Source organism: Ananas comosus, linkage group 10, assembly GCF_001540865.1.
Source record: "Ananas comosus cultivar F153 linkage group 10, ASM154086v1, whole genome shotgun sequence".
Classification (NCBI taxonomy): domain Eukaryota; kingdom Viridiplantae; phylum Streptophyta; class Magnoliopsida; order Poales; family Bromeliaceae; genus Ananas; species Ananas comosus.
In genome coordinates this window covers 6181060-6197778 of record NC_033630.1, presented here as the reverse complement: position 1 = coordinate 6197778, position 16719 = coordinate 6181060, and the positions used below count along the sequence as shown (strand labels likewise).

The 16719-nt window shown below is 35.8% G+C and overlaps 1 protein-coding gene and 1 long non-coding RNA gene across 2 annotated transcripts in view; one reads left to right on the top strand and one right to left on the bottom strand.

The window, feature by feature from the left end:
* Positions 1 to 15961, bottom strand: part of LOC109716682 (probable phosphoinositide phosphatase SAC9) — a 62949-nt gene extending 46988 nt beyond the window's left edge. The window contains 2 exon segments of the mRNA XM_020242227.1: positions 13746 to 14344; positions 15731 to 15961. Of these exon segments, the coding sequence (XP_020097816.1) occupies positions 13746 to 14344; positions 15731 to 15737 (606 nt within the window). The 5' untranslated portion in view covers positions 15738 to 15961.
* Positions 6643 to 7521, top strand: LOC109716439. Its single transcript, XR_002217925.1, has 3 exons — positions 6643 to 6792; positions 6876 to 6951; positions 7027 to 7521. It is a non-coding gene; the product is annotated as an uncharacterized LOC109716439 (long non-coding RNA).

The following is a 16719-nucleotide window of genomic DNA, read 5'->3' as shown; positions in this document are numbered from 1 at the left end:
TCGACGGTAACGACAACGACGACGACGACGATCCGCTTGACGCTTAGCCGTCGGCGGTAAGACGACAACGACGAAGATGATCATCCGCTTGACGCATAGCCGTCGACGGTAGACGACGACAACGACGACGAGGATCATCCGTTTGACGCTTACCCGTCGGCGGTAAACGACGGCAACGACGACAACGATCATCCGCTTGACGCATAGCCGTCGGCGGTAGACGACGACAACGACGACGATGATCATCCGCTTGACGCATAGCCGTCGGCGGTAGACGACGACAGCGACGACGAGGATCATCCGCTTGACGCTTCGCCGTCGGCGGTAGAAGACGACGACGACAACGACAACGACGACGACGATACGCTTGACGCTTAGCCGTCGGCAGTAAAGGCAACGACGACTATGATCATCCGCTTGACGCTTACCCGTCGGCGGTAAACCACAACGACAACGACGATCCGCTTGACGCTTAGCCGTCGGCGGTAAAGCCGACGACAACGATCATCATCCGCTTGACGCTTAGCCGTTAGCGGTAGACGACGACGACGACGACGACTATTCCGTTTGACGCTTAGCCGTCGACGGAAAGCTCCAATCAAATTATTGATTGCAACTATTTTGAATTGGCTTTTGTCAAAAACAAGCTGTGCGTGATGGATAATTTATACGCACACGCCAAGTGTTAGACAAAGTGCCAAAAAGAATTTGTGCATAGCGCGTTGTTCATGTACGCGCGCTAAGCGTTCGATGAAATGCCAAAAATGGTGTGCATACTACAGAATGTCAAAGAAAACTTGAGCAGCTGCATTGTTCATGTACACGTGCCAAGTATTCAATGAAATGTCAAAGGCAACTTGCACATTACCTATGTGCGTGTCAAATGCTCGATGAAATACCAAAAAAAGCTGCATGATGCATGGCCGACATTGTTTGGAGAAATATCTTGAAAAGGAGAGAAGTAGAGAGATGATAATTGTCACTTTTTCTCTTTTTCAGTTGTATTAATTTTGTACACCGATGTACAAGAGTAATAAAAGAAATGCATTATGTTTTGCTAATTATCATAATTGACCAGCTTAATCGGAGGTTGTCTAAATATGAATAGGCGTAATTAATTAGAAATCTTTATGATTTCTAAGGAGTATAGAACCTTTAATCTCAGTTTTTTTTAACATATAATCCCCTCGTCTAACGCAAACGCTTTTAAATTTTTTTAACACTCACATGAATAGTCCATTGTGAAAAATCAATAATGTCCATGCAATAATATGCAGTATAGACGCGCAAAATGCATACACACACAAATATGTAAATATTTATAGAGAACATTTCCTTAAAACTTTGACATTTAATTTAGTTGTTTTAGAACTCTATTAAAATCAACTATAAGCTATCTAAATTGGTATAAACATTTTTTTGTTGTATTTGCGGCACCCCAAAATAGTCCCATATTGTATATTTTAAGTGTTTAAGGGCCATATATGTGAATAATATAGTAATGCCAGTAATTTGGGCTTAAGCATTTTGGGCTGGTGAGTTGAACCCATGAGTAGCTAATACTAGTGGCTAGTTGGGTTGTTACATATGGTATTAGAGCCAAGTTACCAATCCCTAGGAGCTACCTCTAGAATCTCACATTGTTTGATGGTCCTGAATTATGTCCTAACAAAGATGTCAAGGTCTAGAAAGAGGAGAGTTTGTGGTTCCCCTATAGAAGGCCCATATTGGATATATTTGAGAGCCATAAATACAACTAGTACATTAGTACGAGCAAAGTTTAAGCATTTTGAGTCAGCGAGTTGGGCCAATAAAGTAGCTAAGACTAGTGGGCTAGTCGGGTCATTAAAGTAACCTGCAAAGTAGCTACTATAGACTACTAGTGGGCAAGTCAGGCCATTAAAGCACTCTTATTGGAAGCAAGGCTTAGCGTCTATTAATCTGTCCTATTTTCATCAACTTTAGCATCCCTGATGCTTGGAAGAAATGTGATTATTACATTGCTTTTCCTGTGGCAGAGAAGACTCGGGCGATTCCAGAGCATCATGGGGACATCATTATCGAGGATCTCGATCAGATGGCAAGTATCGAGCCACTTTATGACGTACATCCTGTTGAGCTCGATGTTGATCATGGGCGTAGACATAGACGTGGACATGGACGTGGACATGGGCGTGCACGCGGACGTAGCCGAGGACGTCGAGGGAGAGAAAGATCTCGAGGCTAACATTTATGTGATTTGGATCGAACAGTTTATATAACATGTGCAATATTATATACCTCTTTATTTAGTTGATATTTTTACAAACTTTTTGTGTTTTTATTGATATTCTTACCAAATTGGTTATATCTTATTGTTCTTTGAACTTTATTGTTGAAATTTTTGTTGTCGTGCAAATTGATGTTCCTAACTAGTAAAAATTACCGTTAAATACTTATAAAAAAGGAGCTTGCACAAAAGGCGGTGAACGATTCACTGTCTTCAATGAAGTTGGTTAACGATTCACGGTCTTCAGTAAGACGGTAATCCGTCTTATGTGTACTTAACCCACTTCGCACACCCATGCCTAAACTAACCACTTTGCACACCCATCTAAACCCTAAATTAACCAGTTCGGAGGTGTTTATACTAAAGGCGGTGAATGATAAATACGGTGAATCGTCGACCGCCTTTTTAAGTTATATCACAAAGACGGTGAATCATTCACTGCCTTCTCTGCAAGCGGTGAACGATTCACCGTCTTCAGAGTGACAATTTGATGTGGCTCCAACGTAGCGAAGAGAGGATTATTTTGCTAATTTTGGTTTTTATAGGGTTATTTCCCCAATTCCCCAATTACCAAATTTCACAGGGTTATTTTTGAAAAAAGTCTAGGATGAGGGGGAGGAGAAATCGAGGTAGATATCAGAGAGGGATCTCTACCGAGGTTCATGAGTGGGCCACATCTTTCGTGTTGTGATTATGCATGGAGATCCATACGCAACCGCAAGCGCCAAACGTCGCGCTCTGCGGGCCGCACCGTGAATGTGGTCCGCACCGCACGGCCAAACATCCACAATGACAATTTTAAAATTGAATTTTTACCATAAACAAACCACTCCAATGATACAATTGGTATATCGAGATTCAAGAATGCTAAAAGCAACAGATTACTCAGAGGCCCTTAGTCTATTTTGTTTCATTTGCAAGTACATAATTTATCTTCAATATATAGTGTTCTGCTATCATCATGCCCACCAATACAGGAAAAGCAATGTAATAATCATACTTCTTCCAAGCATCAGGAATGCTAAAGTTGATGAAAATAGGACAGATTAACAGACGCTAACCCTTACTTCCAATAAGAGTGCTTTAATGGCCTGACTTCAAGGAATAAGGTGCCGCCCCTTGCCGTACGGCACGGGGCGTGCCGTACCGTGCCCCCAAGAAGAGGGCACGGTACAGGGGGGGTCTTCGACCCCCCCCCCATGTGCCGCGGCACACGACCCGTGCTGCTCGAGACAAGGCGGCACGCGGTCATGTGCCATGGCACTGTGCCGCGTGCCGTGCCCCTGTTTTTTTTTTTTTTTGGCTTTTGTTTTTTTGTTTGCTTTTGCTTTTTTTTTTTCTCTTTGGATCTGCTTTTGCTGTGGGCATCCGTCACATGCCCACAGCCTAAGTTTTTTTTTTTGTCTTTTTCTTTGGCATTTGGGTTGCTGTGGGCATCATGTCACATGCCCACAGCGTAATTAAATTTTTGTCTTTTTGTTTGGCCTTTGGGTAACCCAAAGGCCAAACAACTATAATGCAAAGGCTGTGAGATTATAAATTCATGCAAATCCGCCTCCTGACCTCCGCGCCCATCTTTCTTTCCTTCGTATTCTTTCTTCCCCTTTCTTTCTTTTGCCGGTGCTTAGCAGCCTTAACTTTTCTTCTCATCTCTCTTTTTTCTTTTCAATTCTTACATGTCTTCCTAAAATTATTTTTGTCCTCTTTTTTTCGTCGCTTGAAAAGAAGTCGCTTGAAAAGAAGGCAAAGACATTTCATATCGCAGATTTGCTTGTTAGGTAAGTCAAAAATATTATAATTTAAATTTTTTATTTATAAATATAGGGGCTAATTTTTAATTGACATATCTGATCCAGCACAGACATCCACTTTCTTTTCGCAAATTATTTTATCAAAATTTCTCGCACCGTGAAGCGTTCGGCGAATTAGGGTAAACAACATCAATCACAATTTCTTTTTTTGCATTAGAAGATATAAAATATTGATAAAATTAAAAGCTAAATGAAATCAATTGATATTTAAGTTTATTTAATTTATTTGTCATTTAGTTTATTGCTATTTCTTTTGATGATCTAACAAATTTTCAAAAAAAATTTAATAAAAAAATATTTAAAAATAATTACAAAAATAATTTTATATGTTTTTGTATCTTATAAAAGAAAGGCAGTAATACGATCAAAAGAAATAGCAAAAAAAAAAGATGTCTTTGTATTTTGAAAATTATAACCTGCAATAATTTTAAAAAAATAATATAAATAAATTTAAATTAATTTTAAGAAAATATAAATTTTAGAAAACTATTTCGCTAACTTTGTATTTTATACTATATTTTTTAAAAGAATAAAAAAGGAAAAAATTATGAATGTAATTGCGGTCCCATTTGGGTTGTTCTAGTCATCATATGTTTTATAATTGAATCAATATACAAATCTTGAAAAGTTTTTAGGAAAAAAATAAAATTTTCTATAATTTTATCTGTTATAATTTTTTCAAATGTATCAAAAAATAAAAATAAAAACAAAAGAATTTTCAAAGTTGGTACTTGGTAGATATGATACCTTCTTCATCATATCGTTCTTTTTCTTATTTTTCTGAAATAGATTTTATTTTATTTGTTTGTATGTCAATAATTATAGATCATAATGGCACCTAAACGATCAGAAAATTATGGTTGGCAACATGGACAAATAATTGATGGGAATAGGTTTCATTGGAAGTGCAATTATTGTAATATGGTCGGAATGGGCGGAGGTGTCACTCACCTAAAGAAACATATTGCTGGGGGTTTTTCTGAAGTATCGAACTGCCCTAAAGTCCCTCAGGAAATAAGACATGCAATGAAAATTGAGTTAGAATCTTCAAAATTAGCAAAAAAGAAAGTAAGAGATGATCGAGATGAACTAGATAAACGAGCGGCAGAATATCCCCCTGTTGACCCATATGAAGTGATGAATTAGATGCTGATACTAGAGCTGCCATGGAAGCATCTGCACAAGAAAGATGGCAGCAAGATGAAGTCCAACGACATAGAGCACAATTTGGACGCTCTCAGTTTGATGCCGGTGGTGGGTCTGGGTCTGGATCTGCACCATCTGGTTTAGCTCGCAGTAGTTCTGTTAGTCGTTTGTTCGACAGATTTAAAAAATGACCAAAAGAAAAAAGTGGAAGACATCCAAATATTATAGATATAAACCCAATGGCATTTCCACATTCAGATGCTCAACAGCAGCGTATAGATGCAATGTTAAAAAAAGATAAAAAAGGTAGAATTGGTAGAGCAATAGCAAAGTTTTTTCACTTTAGTTATATTCCTTCCCATGCAGCAAGTACTTTATATTATAGATCCATGATTGCTACCATACAAAAAGAGGGTCAAGGAGTTGAACCCCCAACGCCGTATGAGATCTCTGGCAAATACCTTGACGCCGAGGTCAATGATATTCATGAATGGGTAAAAAACTTGAAACAGCTGTGGGAGATGTATGGTGTGACTTTGATGTGTGATAGTTGGACAGGACCAACAAAAATGAGCATTATAAATTTTTTAATTTATTGTAATGGCAAGGTGATCTTTCACAAATCAATCGATGCAACCGGTCGATTTGAAGATGCTGACTATATATATGCATTATTGGAACAAGTGTTACGTGAGGTTGGTGAGAAATGTGTGGTACAAGTTTTATCGGACAATGGTGCAAACTTTAAGAAAGCTGGCAAACTATTAATGCAAAGGCATCCACATTTATTTTGGACTCCTTGTGCTGCGCATTGCATCAACCTAATGATGTCTAACTTTGGTGAGACAAATCGGGTGAAAAAAACTATAGATACTGCACAACGTATATCTAAGTATGTGTATAATCATCTTTGGGTCCATGCTTTAATGGTGAAATTCACAGCACGAGAACTCGTACGTCCTGGTATCACACGATTTGTAACAAATTTTATTGCTCTAAACAGTATCCTTCAAAATAAAAATAGATTAAAGTCCATGTTTGCATCAAATGAATGGCAAACATCTCGTTATGCCTCCACGGCTGATGGAAAATCGATTGAGCAAATAATTTTGTCTGCCAAGTTTTGGGATTATGTGAAAGAGATTGTTGATATTGTGGAGCCGCTATATGTGGTCCTCCGTTTAGTGGATCAGAAAAAAATACCTCAAATGGAACATGTCTATTATAAACTGAGGATGGCTAAAGATAATATTAAAAAAAATAATCCGCTACGGTGTCAATCTTTTCTAAAAATTATTGACAGACGTTGGGACGTCCAGATGAGCCGGGATCTACACCTAGTAGATAAGTTATAAATTATAACAAAACTATTTATTACTGATTGTTCATTAGTAGTCTTGTATTGTTGATGGAGTGATTTTTTTCTTAATGATAGGTTATTATCTTAATCCGTCATACCATCATCGTTATAATCTTGGATTTGATGATGAACTGTTGAAGGCATTACGAAATGTTATCAATAGATTGGAGAGGGATCCAACACATGCTGCTCTTGCCATAAGTGAGGTATAATATTTTTTCAATGTATTATTATTAGTTTGCTAGATGTTAATATGCTGATTTCTGATTATTATACTATCATAATAAAGGAAAAAATATTTCGTGAATCCTCTGGAACTTTTGGTGAAGCGGGTGCAATTAACGGAAGACACAATACCGATCCCAGTAACTCTATAATTTGGACAGTTTACAGTTGACGATAAATCTTATTTGATATATTTTTAACTTTTAATTGTACAGCTGAGTGATGGCTATAATATGGTGGATCAGCAAAGCATTTAAAAAAGATTGTTGTGCGTGTCTTATCTCAAACGACAACGTCTAGTGGATGTGAACGCAATTGGAGCACGTTCGCACTTATACATACCAAAGTGCGTAACCGATTAGCGTACGCTCGATTAGAGAAGCTAGTTTATGTCCACTATAATATGAGGCTCATATGAGGCTCCGTTTAAGATGCATGCAAGAGGAGTATGATAAGGAAAAGGAATTAAAAACTTATGATCCCTTGGATGCAAGTTTTATCAATGATAAATCAGACTCCGTACTTGATTGGCTACAAGATAGAGACAATCAAGAGGACCCATTACTCGATGAGCCTGGAGATCCACCACGACCATTCAGAATAATTGCTGATGAAGCAGGAATTAGTGATGCTGAAAGATGGACTGACAAGAACATAGGAAGGTCTCAAGGTAATGTGGAAGAACAAACGGCTTTGGACGAAGAATCCCAAAATCCTGCACATGACTCTGATGCAGAATTCGAACGTCTTATGCAAGGACCTGGATATGGTCGTTCACGTCATACTTAGAGTCAATCTGGAAAGGGGAAAACGTGTTATACCGCAAAGAGGCCTTCAACGACAGTCTGAAGTGGTAAAAGTAAAAAAAGTATGACATCGATGGATCCATTAGATGCAGCTGATGCACTCCCACAAGATGATGATAGTGATACATCGACGCCAGCAGATTCTGAATTACCACAGTCTAAAGATAAATGTAGTGATGATGATGATACCACTAATAGCAGTGAGGATGGTGGTGACTTCATTCCACCAACACAACAGGAGAGTGGAGGTGGTCCTGGCCTTATATTTTCTGAAGAGCAAAACTTCACACATGCCACTCAAGATGCTGATCATGGGTCTTGACCACGTCAAACATCCGGAGTGGTATATGATCGTCGAAAAGATAGGAGGTCCTCACAACAAGATTATGGGAAGATGAGAGAAGGTTTGGAGGCAATATCAACTAGACCTCCACGAAGGGATGATACTTTGCACACAGTTTGATAGTACTTCAATATCATCGCATCCCTCATATCGACATGGCCTATATGGAGAGATATTTGATTATGATTCATCAATTTATGGCACTCAGAGTGAATCCCAATCCATCCCTGGATATAGTGAAAGCTCATACGGCGAATCTACGTCCACTCATGCATATCCACATTATGGTTCTTCTATTCCATGCAATCCATATCCTTATGATGCTTCAGTCAATATGCCACAGATGACTGTTGTCCATTATATCCACGATCCAGTTGCATATGCAAGTTATCTCCGACAATACAATGACGTATATCGGGAATATATGACTTTCTCACAACACCAGCAATACTTATATCAACATTGTCATATAAATCTTGTATCTGCAAATGACAGTATGCCATATGATCAAGCGCGACAATCTATGTGGAATTAAGCAGTCATCTCTATGTAAAGATGTAAATTTAAATAATTATTATACTTGTGAATTTTATTATTGTATTTTAATTTTTATTCTATATCAGGTATAATTGTATTTTACTTACAAAAAGCTTACATGCATGTTAATTGATGAGTATAATAAGGTATATATAGCAAATATAAATAATAATTTATTTAAATCTTTCAAAATAATATTATAAGAGTTTATTGGAATCAAAAAAATCAAAAAAAATCCGTGCCAAAGCGTGCCAGTAGGAGGTCGTGCGTATCTGTCGGCACGCAAGCGTGCCACGTGTCGGCACGCAAGCGTGCCCGTGCCGTACCGTGCCAGGGCTGTAACGGCACGCCCCCGTGCCACGGCACTTTAAACCTTGATCAGGAGATTCTTCGGAAATCTCATCAACGGCTTCTTGTTCTAAAGTTTCTTCCCCATTTTCATTCTCTTCATGACTTTCTATTAGATTGGCTCTAGAATCAAATTTTCTCAGAGGGCAATCAGAGGATTTATGTCCAGGGTTGTTACATTTATAACAAATGATGCCAGATTCAACGAGTTTTGCACCTAAAATTTCTTTGCCCTTAAGGTCTTGAATAGGTCTTGAAAAGATTTGACTATCGTTCTTTGGGATAGGCTTAGTTCCTATGGTGTTCTTTACGCTCACACTTCCCTGACGAAAGGTTTGTCTTTTAAGTTTATTCTCAGCCTTAAGTGCATGACTATAAGCCATGTCGACCCTGTAGAAAGTTAAAAGGGCTAACTCATCTTGGATTTTAGTTCGAAGACCGGCTAGATAGCGAGCTATTAGCTGTTCTTCGTCCTCTTTAAGTTCATTACAAGCTTGAAGGGTGTAAAATTCTTCAGTATATTCCTGTACCAATTTAGACTCTTGTTTAAGATTGTGTAATTTTTGAAAAATAGTTTGACGATAATCAATCGGTAAGAATTTTCCTTTAAGTTTTCTTTAATTCTTTCCCACGAGGCAATCTTTTCTTTACCCTTTCTAACCCTATCATTTTGAACTTGTTTCCACCACACTAAGGCATGTCCTTTCAATTTAAGGGAGACAAATTTAACTTTTTTGTCATCAGGTAATTCTTTCCATTCAAAAAATTGTTCTATTTTGTCTAGCCAATCCACAAAATCTTCACGTTGTAATTTACCCTCGAACTCACTCACATTCATTTTAATGCCCTGATCCCATCGATGTATATTTCCTTGAGTTTGAAAAAGAGAATTTCTTCTAGCAAGTAAAGTACGATTGTCAAAATCAGGGTCACTTTCCGAATCTTCTCCAACTGCAGTTTGTTGTTGCATAGTTAATCTTTCCAATAGTTGTTGAATGTTATTCATTTGATTTTGCATGCTTTTCATGGAATCTTGTTGTTTCTCATATGCTTCTCTCCAATCACGAGGATTTTCACGACTGTCTGCCATACCAAATGCTTACAAGTTGATCAAAAAGTGATGCTTTTTTTTTTTGAAATATTTTGGCCCAAAGTTGAATACCAAGAAAAAGTTGTTTAGATCAAAACAAACGCTCCCACGAAAAGAACTTGCTCTGATACCAATTGATGCAAATCGAGAGGTTGCCAAAATTGAATTTTCAAGTTTGCTTTTGTTTAAAGGTAAAACTAGGTTCAATTTATCAATTCCGACGAACTTTAAGCAAGGAAGCAAAAATTTCAGCAAGACAAATATTAAAATCAAATTGAAGTAATACTAAGATGATGACAAACCTTCAATATATGAGATAATAACAACCAACTGAAAATACATAAAATAGTTCCAAAAGGTAAATTCGGCTTTATCAGACTTAAAACTTTAGGTTTGATTGTTTGGCAAATATGGTTGGTAATGGTGAAAGGCTAGATTAAAAGGGGACAATAGGATGTCAGGAGATGTCAGATACAAAAAGTGCACCGTTCACACGATTGCCGAGGATCCAAGATCGACGAGGAGGGCGGTACACCACGGGTAGAACTTCGGCAACAGGGAAGAAGAAGATGAGGTAGTGACTCGGAAGAAGAGGGGTAGAAGTAGAAGCCGATCTTGTCACGAGGAAGAAGCAACAACGATCAAGTTGAGGAAGAAGACGATCTCAGCGCGAGGAAGAAGCGTCGATGATCTCGCCGGAAAGTAGAGCGCCAAGAATAAAGAGTGAGAGTAGAATTTTCTATTCATCCAAATATATCTCCCTTAAGGCTTCGAGAACCATGTATTTATAGTGTTGAGAACCCTCCTATAATAAATTATTATCTTTTCGTTTTCAACATAACACGGTCACCTAAGAGTCATGCATAGAAAACAAAGCAATTTTGGGAACTTCAAAGGTCTTATTTTGGGGAATTTCAAAGGTCTTATTTTGGGGAATTCCAAAAGTCTTTTTTGGGATTGTTTTCTTGTTTATTGGAGAAAAGGGTTTGGGTTAGCCAAATCAACTAAAACTAAATGATTTAAGTCCGAATCAAACACGAACCTACAAAATAAAAGAAAATTGCATTCAAAAATAAAATGAGGTTTATTTGTTGCATCATTGTTTCTCATTTTTCTAACTCTTTTTAGGTGATTTTGTCGACCCATGCAAGCAATGTCAAGAATTGAAAATATTATGATAAAATAAAAAGGTTTTACCTAACTCATAGTTTTTAAATTGATTGACTTTATGATGTTTTTTTCTATAATTTAGAAACATATATTTAATTTTGTAAGAAATCCCTAATCCCTAACTTTAGTAAAATTAAGTATGAAATAGTTCTCAAAAGTTAAAAAAAACGTTGGAGAAATTAGAGATAATTCTTCTAAAATTTAGGACTTACAATAGATAATGGACAGAAAGTGGGGAGAGTACTCCAATTTGTTAATAGTTGGTAGGGAATGAAGCTCTTAAATCTTAGCTTTAAATCAATTTAGAAAAATAATTCAAATCAAAACAATTAGAAGTTGACGAGATATTAATCAAATTAACATAGTTGAGGGGTCGATTTCAAAATGGCCTATAGTCGGACTTAATGACTGCACCCAGTGTATATACATATCTCGTACACACCAGTAAATTTGTATAATAGAGATGTCAAAACTAAGATTTAATTAATTATTTTATTTTATAATATTTTAAATGTCCATACGTAAATATTTATAAATTTAAGACATATCCATTAAAATAAAATTACTCTTTTTAGTGGTTCCATGGTGCACCAATAGACCGGACACAAAGAATGGCTCCTAGCTATTGGGAATTATTGCCTGCACCTGGTGTATGAGTACATTTCATATACACCAATGAATTTGTACGATAGAAATGTGAAAAATAAATTTTAATTAATTAAATTTATTTTATAGTATTTCAAATGTCTATATATTAAAAATTATAAAATTTTGATATATCAATTAAAATAAATTTTATTCTTTTATTGGATCTATGGTGCATCGAGAGCACCGAATAGATGGACAGAGAGTGAACCATGCCTTTTAGTATTAACAGATGCTCTCATCAACAACAAGCCCATGATGCTGTCAGTATGAACTATGATGGATGGACATTCCTATGATATATACAAATACTACAAATAAAACACGATACGCTTTTAGCACTATAGTAAATCATCAAAAACAAGGATACAATGCACACAGAATGCAGAAATAGTTGTGTATAGATATATAGATGCCAAATGTTCATGAGTACAGAATCATTGGTACCATTGAAAAGTTGCGCACTTTTACACATGGAGACTGTAAAAGCATCCACAACATTGGAGTCATACCCATAAGCATCCACAACATCTAAGAGACATACACATAGAAGGTCCTTAATGATCCAGAACCAGATTCAAAGAGGGTTCAATCGAGTCATCTTTTATTTATTTGAGTCAATTTGTTGATTGAGTCGTTTAGGTTTTAATTTCTTATCTAATTTTCGGAATTATTTTGTTTGTTAATTTGTTTTAGTTGTTTTTAAAGATTTTTTTTAGGATTTATCATATGGAAATAAATCTCTAAAAATTAGAGATATGCTTTAGGTTTTTATAGATATATCAAATTAGGAAAGATCCCTAAAATAGTGAAATTTGAATTAGATTAGGATTATGTTTGGAAGGTTATTAATATAGCCTATGCCTTATAATTTGGAGACAAGTTATGATGGAATAAAATTCGAGTTTACGTTTTGACTGCGGTCATGGTATCTTCTACCCCTCCCCTTCTCTATCATGTGTGCCGGCAAGATTCTTCTTTCTAAGAAGTTCTATCTTCTCTTTCTCTTCTTCTTCTTTTCTACTTTTCTCTATTTCCATCTTATTCTTCTTCTTAATTTGCTTTCTCTATTATTGGCTATTTTATTCGATTCTCTTTTTTAAAAAAAATACAAAAAAAAATTGTCAGAACCTTCTTCTTGCAGCCATACTACTTCAGATTTTTTTCCTTTTTTTAATTACAAAAATTGATTTAAAAATTCATTAATTCTTTTATAAATTAAAAAAATCTAAAATTTTTGGAAAATTCTAAATTTCGTTTTAAATTGATTTTGGGCTCATCACTAGTAAGATAGATTAGGATTTTCCTAATTTGTCCTGCATCACTTAATTTTTGAAGCTTACTTCTTACGCATGAAATAGCAGCCCTTATTGAAGTATTATTATAAATATGTAATCGACTATTACTTGTAAAATAAATGACAACACATGTTTAAAAAAAAAAAAAAAAAAAACTACAAGCCCCTTAAATCTTAAATTTAAATTTTGGTTCCTGGGATGTCATCATTCAACCTCACTTGTGCAAAAGTGGGGAACATTATGCTAGTGTAACATAATACTTATTATATACATACGTACATCATATTAATAAACAGAAATAGGTGAGGCTTCTTTCAGAAGTACCAAAGCCTTGAGTTCCCACCAAAGATTCAATATTAGGGCATTTGAATCAACTATCAAATTATCAATAACATTAGACCTGATTTTGAATATTTGAAGCTTTTAAAAATAAACAATCAAGCATACTGGGTTATATACCCAACTATGTATGTTCGTGCCTACAAGCATACGGTTTGTATGTGTGCATTTATTTTTTCACAAAGAATTCGACAAAGAATCATGTGAAGTTTGTAAATGTAAATCTATGATGACAATAGATGATAACAGAAATCGGGAAAATGATTTTCTATGCAGACATATATATGACAGTACGTATTAACCTAAAAGCAAGGAAGATAAACGGGAACACTATAGACAGAGCAATGGGATGTTGAACCTGCAAAAGGATGACACAATGTTGTGCCAAGCCAATATCCTTGAAGGGCTTTAAAATCCATCCATTCCAAACAAACTCATCATCTGGATTTTGTAAGGTCATACAGCTTGGAAATGGCCGGGTAATATCCCTCGTTTCACAGAAATAGTGCTTTCCATCGATGTCAAGCTCAGCCAAATCTTGGATATTTTTAAGTTCGCCTTTGCCTTGGGGTTGAGGATTCTGAAGCTGAATCCTAATCCACTGTGACTCTGTCACTGTATATATGCACCCTCCTCCAGGAAGAGTTGGAACCGTAGCACTAAGCCTTGTAGCAACTAAAAGCAATCCAAAACTTCCTAACACTGAGTAACCCAAAATAGCTCTAGCATATGTAGTACTCTTACATAATAGCCTTGATCCATCAGTAATGTAATTTAAAGCCTCCTCTTCCGATTTAAATAGATCATGCCCGTGCTTCCCAGTATAACACAACAAGCCAGTTGTTGGGTCAACATAGATTACCTGAGTGTCATTACGTATTGACAAGCTAACTACAATATACACTTCACCAGCTTCTAGCACAACAGCAATAACAGATGTTTCACGTGAAGAACCACCTGAAAAACAAAACAAGAAACCACCAGCTTGGATTAAAAGCTACATAAATAAAGCTGGAAAATTAGCCTCTCAAAAAAAAAAAAAAAAAAAAAAAGAAATCTGTAATAAGGTTCGGGAACCAAGAACAAAAGGAGTAAAAGGCTTCAACAATTGCATGTCAACTTCAGATGGTTACTACTTACTTACTAGTGGGGGGCATAAGGAAATGCTTGCACGAAGGAATATGTGTGCACTTTAAACTTCGCTTCTTAAATAATCAGCTGGAAATTTGATGATCATCTAAATCCTTGAACTCATAATATTCATTCTGAAAAAATAGTGTTCTATTGGGATCTCTGCCTATTTAACCCTCGATAAAGCCTTCTACCATCAAGTGTCTAGTGTTAGCGTCTATTCTTGGAGTCATAACTCTGAATAAAACAAATCTAGTAAGAGAGAGGCTTTCTACAAGACCAGCTGAGGGTAAAGTTTCCTGCTTTAGTTTTAGTAGTTTTAGTTTTGCCTCAAGCACTAAAGGGCCAAACCTCCAAAGTCAAACTGGTCATAAAATTAGTTGAAAAGAATAAGAAAGATGATAGAACTAGAATAGAGGAAATGCTGTTTTGCCATGGCATGTATGCACTGGGGTACGTACTATGCCTAAGTGCAACAAGGCACAACTTGCTGCTAGCAAGTTTCATCCAACATATTGGCAGGGAAATTTTTTGGAGTTTCCTCTAATGTATTTATTTTAAATGTTGCAAAATGTGCTTTTGCATGATTTTTTCTAGTCAATGAATAGTTTAATCAATTCTCGAAAATGATATGCTCCATTTCATTAAGTTAAAATTAAAGTTTGGTGAAAACCATGTCTTCCCACATCAACCCTCAATTTTGCCAAAACAATTATGCAAATGAATGAATGATGCTAAAGATAAATAAATATATGCAATCAACTTACTAATTGTCGCGAATTTCGCCAAACTTCCCAACAATTGTATGAATTTAAAGAAGTAGAAGGATACAAATTGAAGAAATCAGTCTTTTTCCTAAGCAACCGTCGATCTCATCAAAATGAATCAACCCTTGCCGAGCAGCGCGTGTGGTATGGCATTTCTTCTAATATAGATAGCGCCAATATCCAAGAGGTGTCAAAACAATTCAAATATCCTACCAAATTAGAAGCAGACAACACAGCACATCTGCTCTTCCTTTGTCCAAGCTCACAATCTTCTACAACATCAGATCAAACCCAGAGAATTCATCTTCGATTACAACTACAAAAAATTGCTACCCAGGATATGACATGCCAATGTCGTACTAACCTACGCACGCAATTGATGCATAGAAAAGCCTATGCTACAAAATACGACATGATAACAAATGCAAAATGGTCATCCTCGTACCACACATCGTACTAGTAGGGCTGTCAACGAGCCAAACACGACCAGCTGGAGATCGGCTCGATAGTGTTCAAGGTCGGCTCATGTTCGGCTCGATAGTGTTCAAGGTCGGCTCGTATTCGGCTCGATCTGGCGACGAGCTCGAAAAGTTCAGCTCGTGATCGGCTCGCAAGTTATTCGAACCAGCGGTGGAGGATTTCGCACCGATCCGACGCAATCTACCTAAATCTCTGCAAAAAAAAATCACATCAAACTCTAATCAGAAGCTCAAGAAAGAAAATTCTGCTCAAGAAACCATAAGAAAAAGGGAAAAAAAAAAAAAAAAAAAGGAGAGGAAAAGTCAGATTTGGATCCAACAGTTGAAGTTCTAAATAAATATAAATGACCTCTTTATAAATTAGACTAAAAAATTTAAAAATAATAATCTATATGCACATAATAATTAAAAAAGAAAAAATTAAAAATAATTTGAAATTCGAAAATAAATTACATCTCTGATGAATCCCCTTCCCAATTGCTTGAAGATAAATAGAGAATATGGACAATATAGACCATGCAAAAAAAAAAAAAAAGAAAAGAATGATTCAATCAGTGATATATATTTATTTATAATGGAAGAGAAAAGAGAAAAGATATACGATAACGTATAAATATGCTTAAATTTATGCATCATATTTTTCAATAAATTTAAATTTATTTAATTGTTGAAATAAAATGTGAATTCAATTTCAAATTTGTAGAGATATATTTTACCTAAATTTGAATTTAAATAGTTGTTAACTCTTTAGTTATAGATTAAATTTATATATCATACTTTTCAATAAATATAAATTTAATTAGAAAAATAATTTTTTAATGCTCATCGGTTAATTTTAGAGAAAAAAATTAAATTAAAGTTTGTTTCTTACGTATTATATTCATTATCTATTCATTCCCAACTATTCATATTCTTATCATTATGTATTCATTCTGATGGTTCCTATTCTTATCAT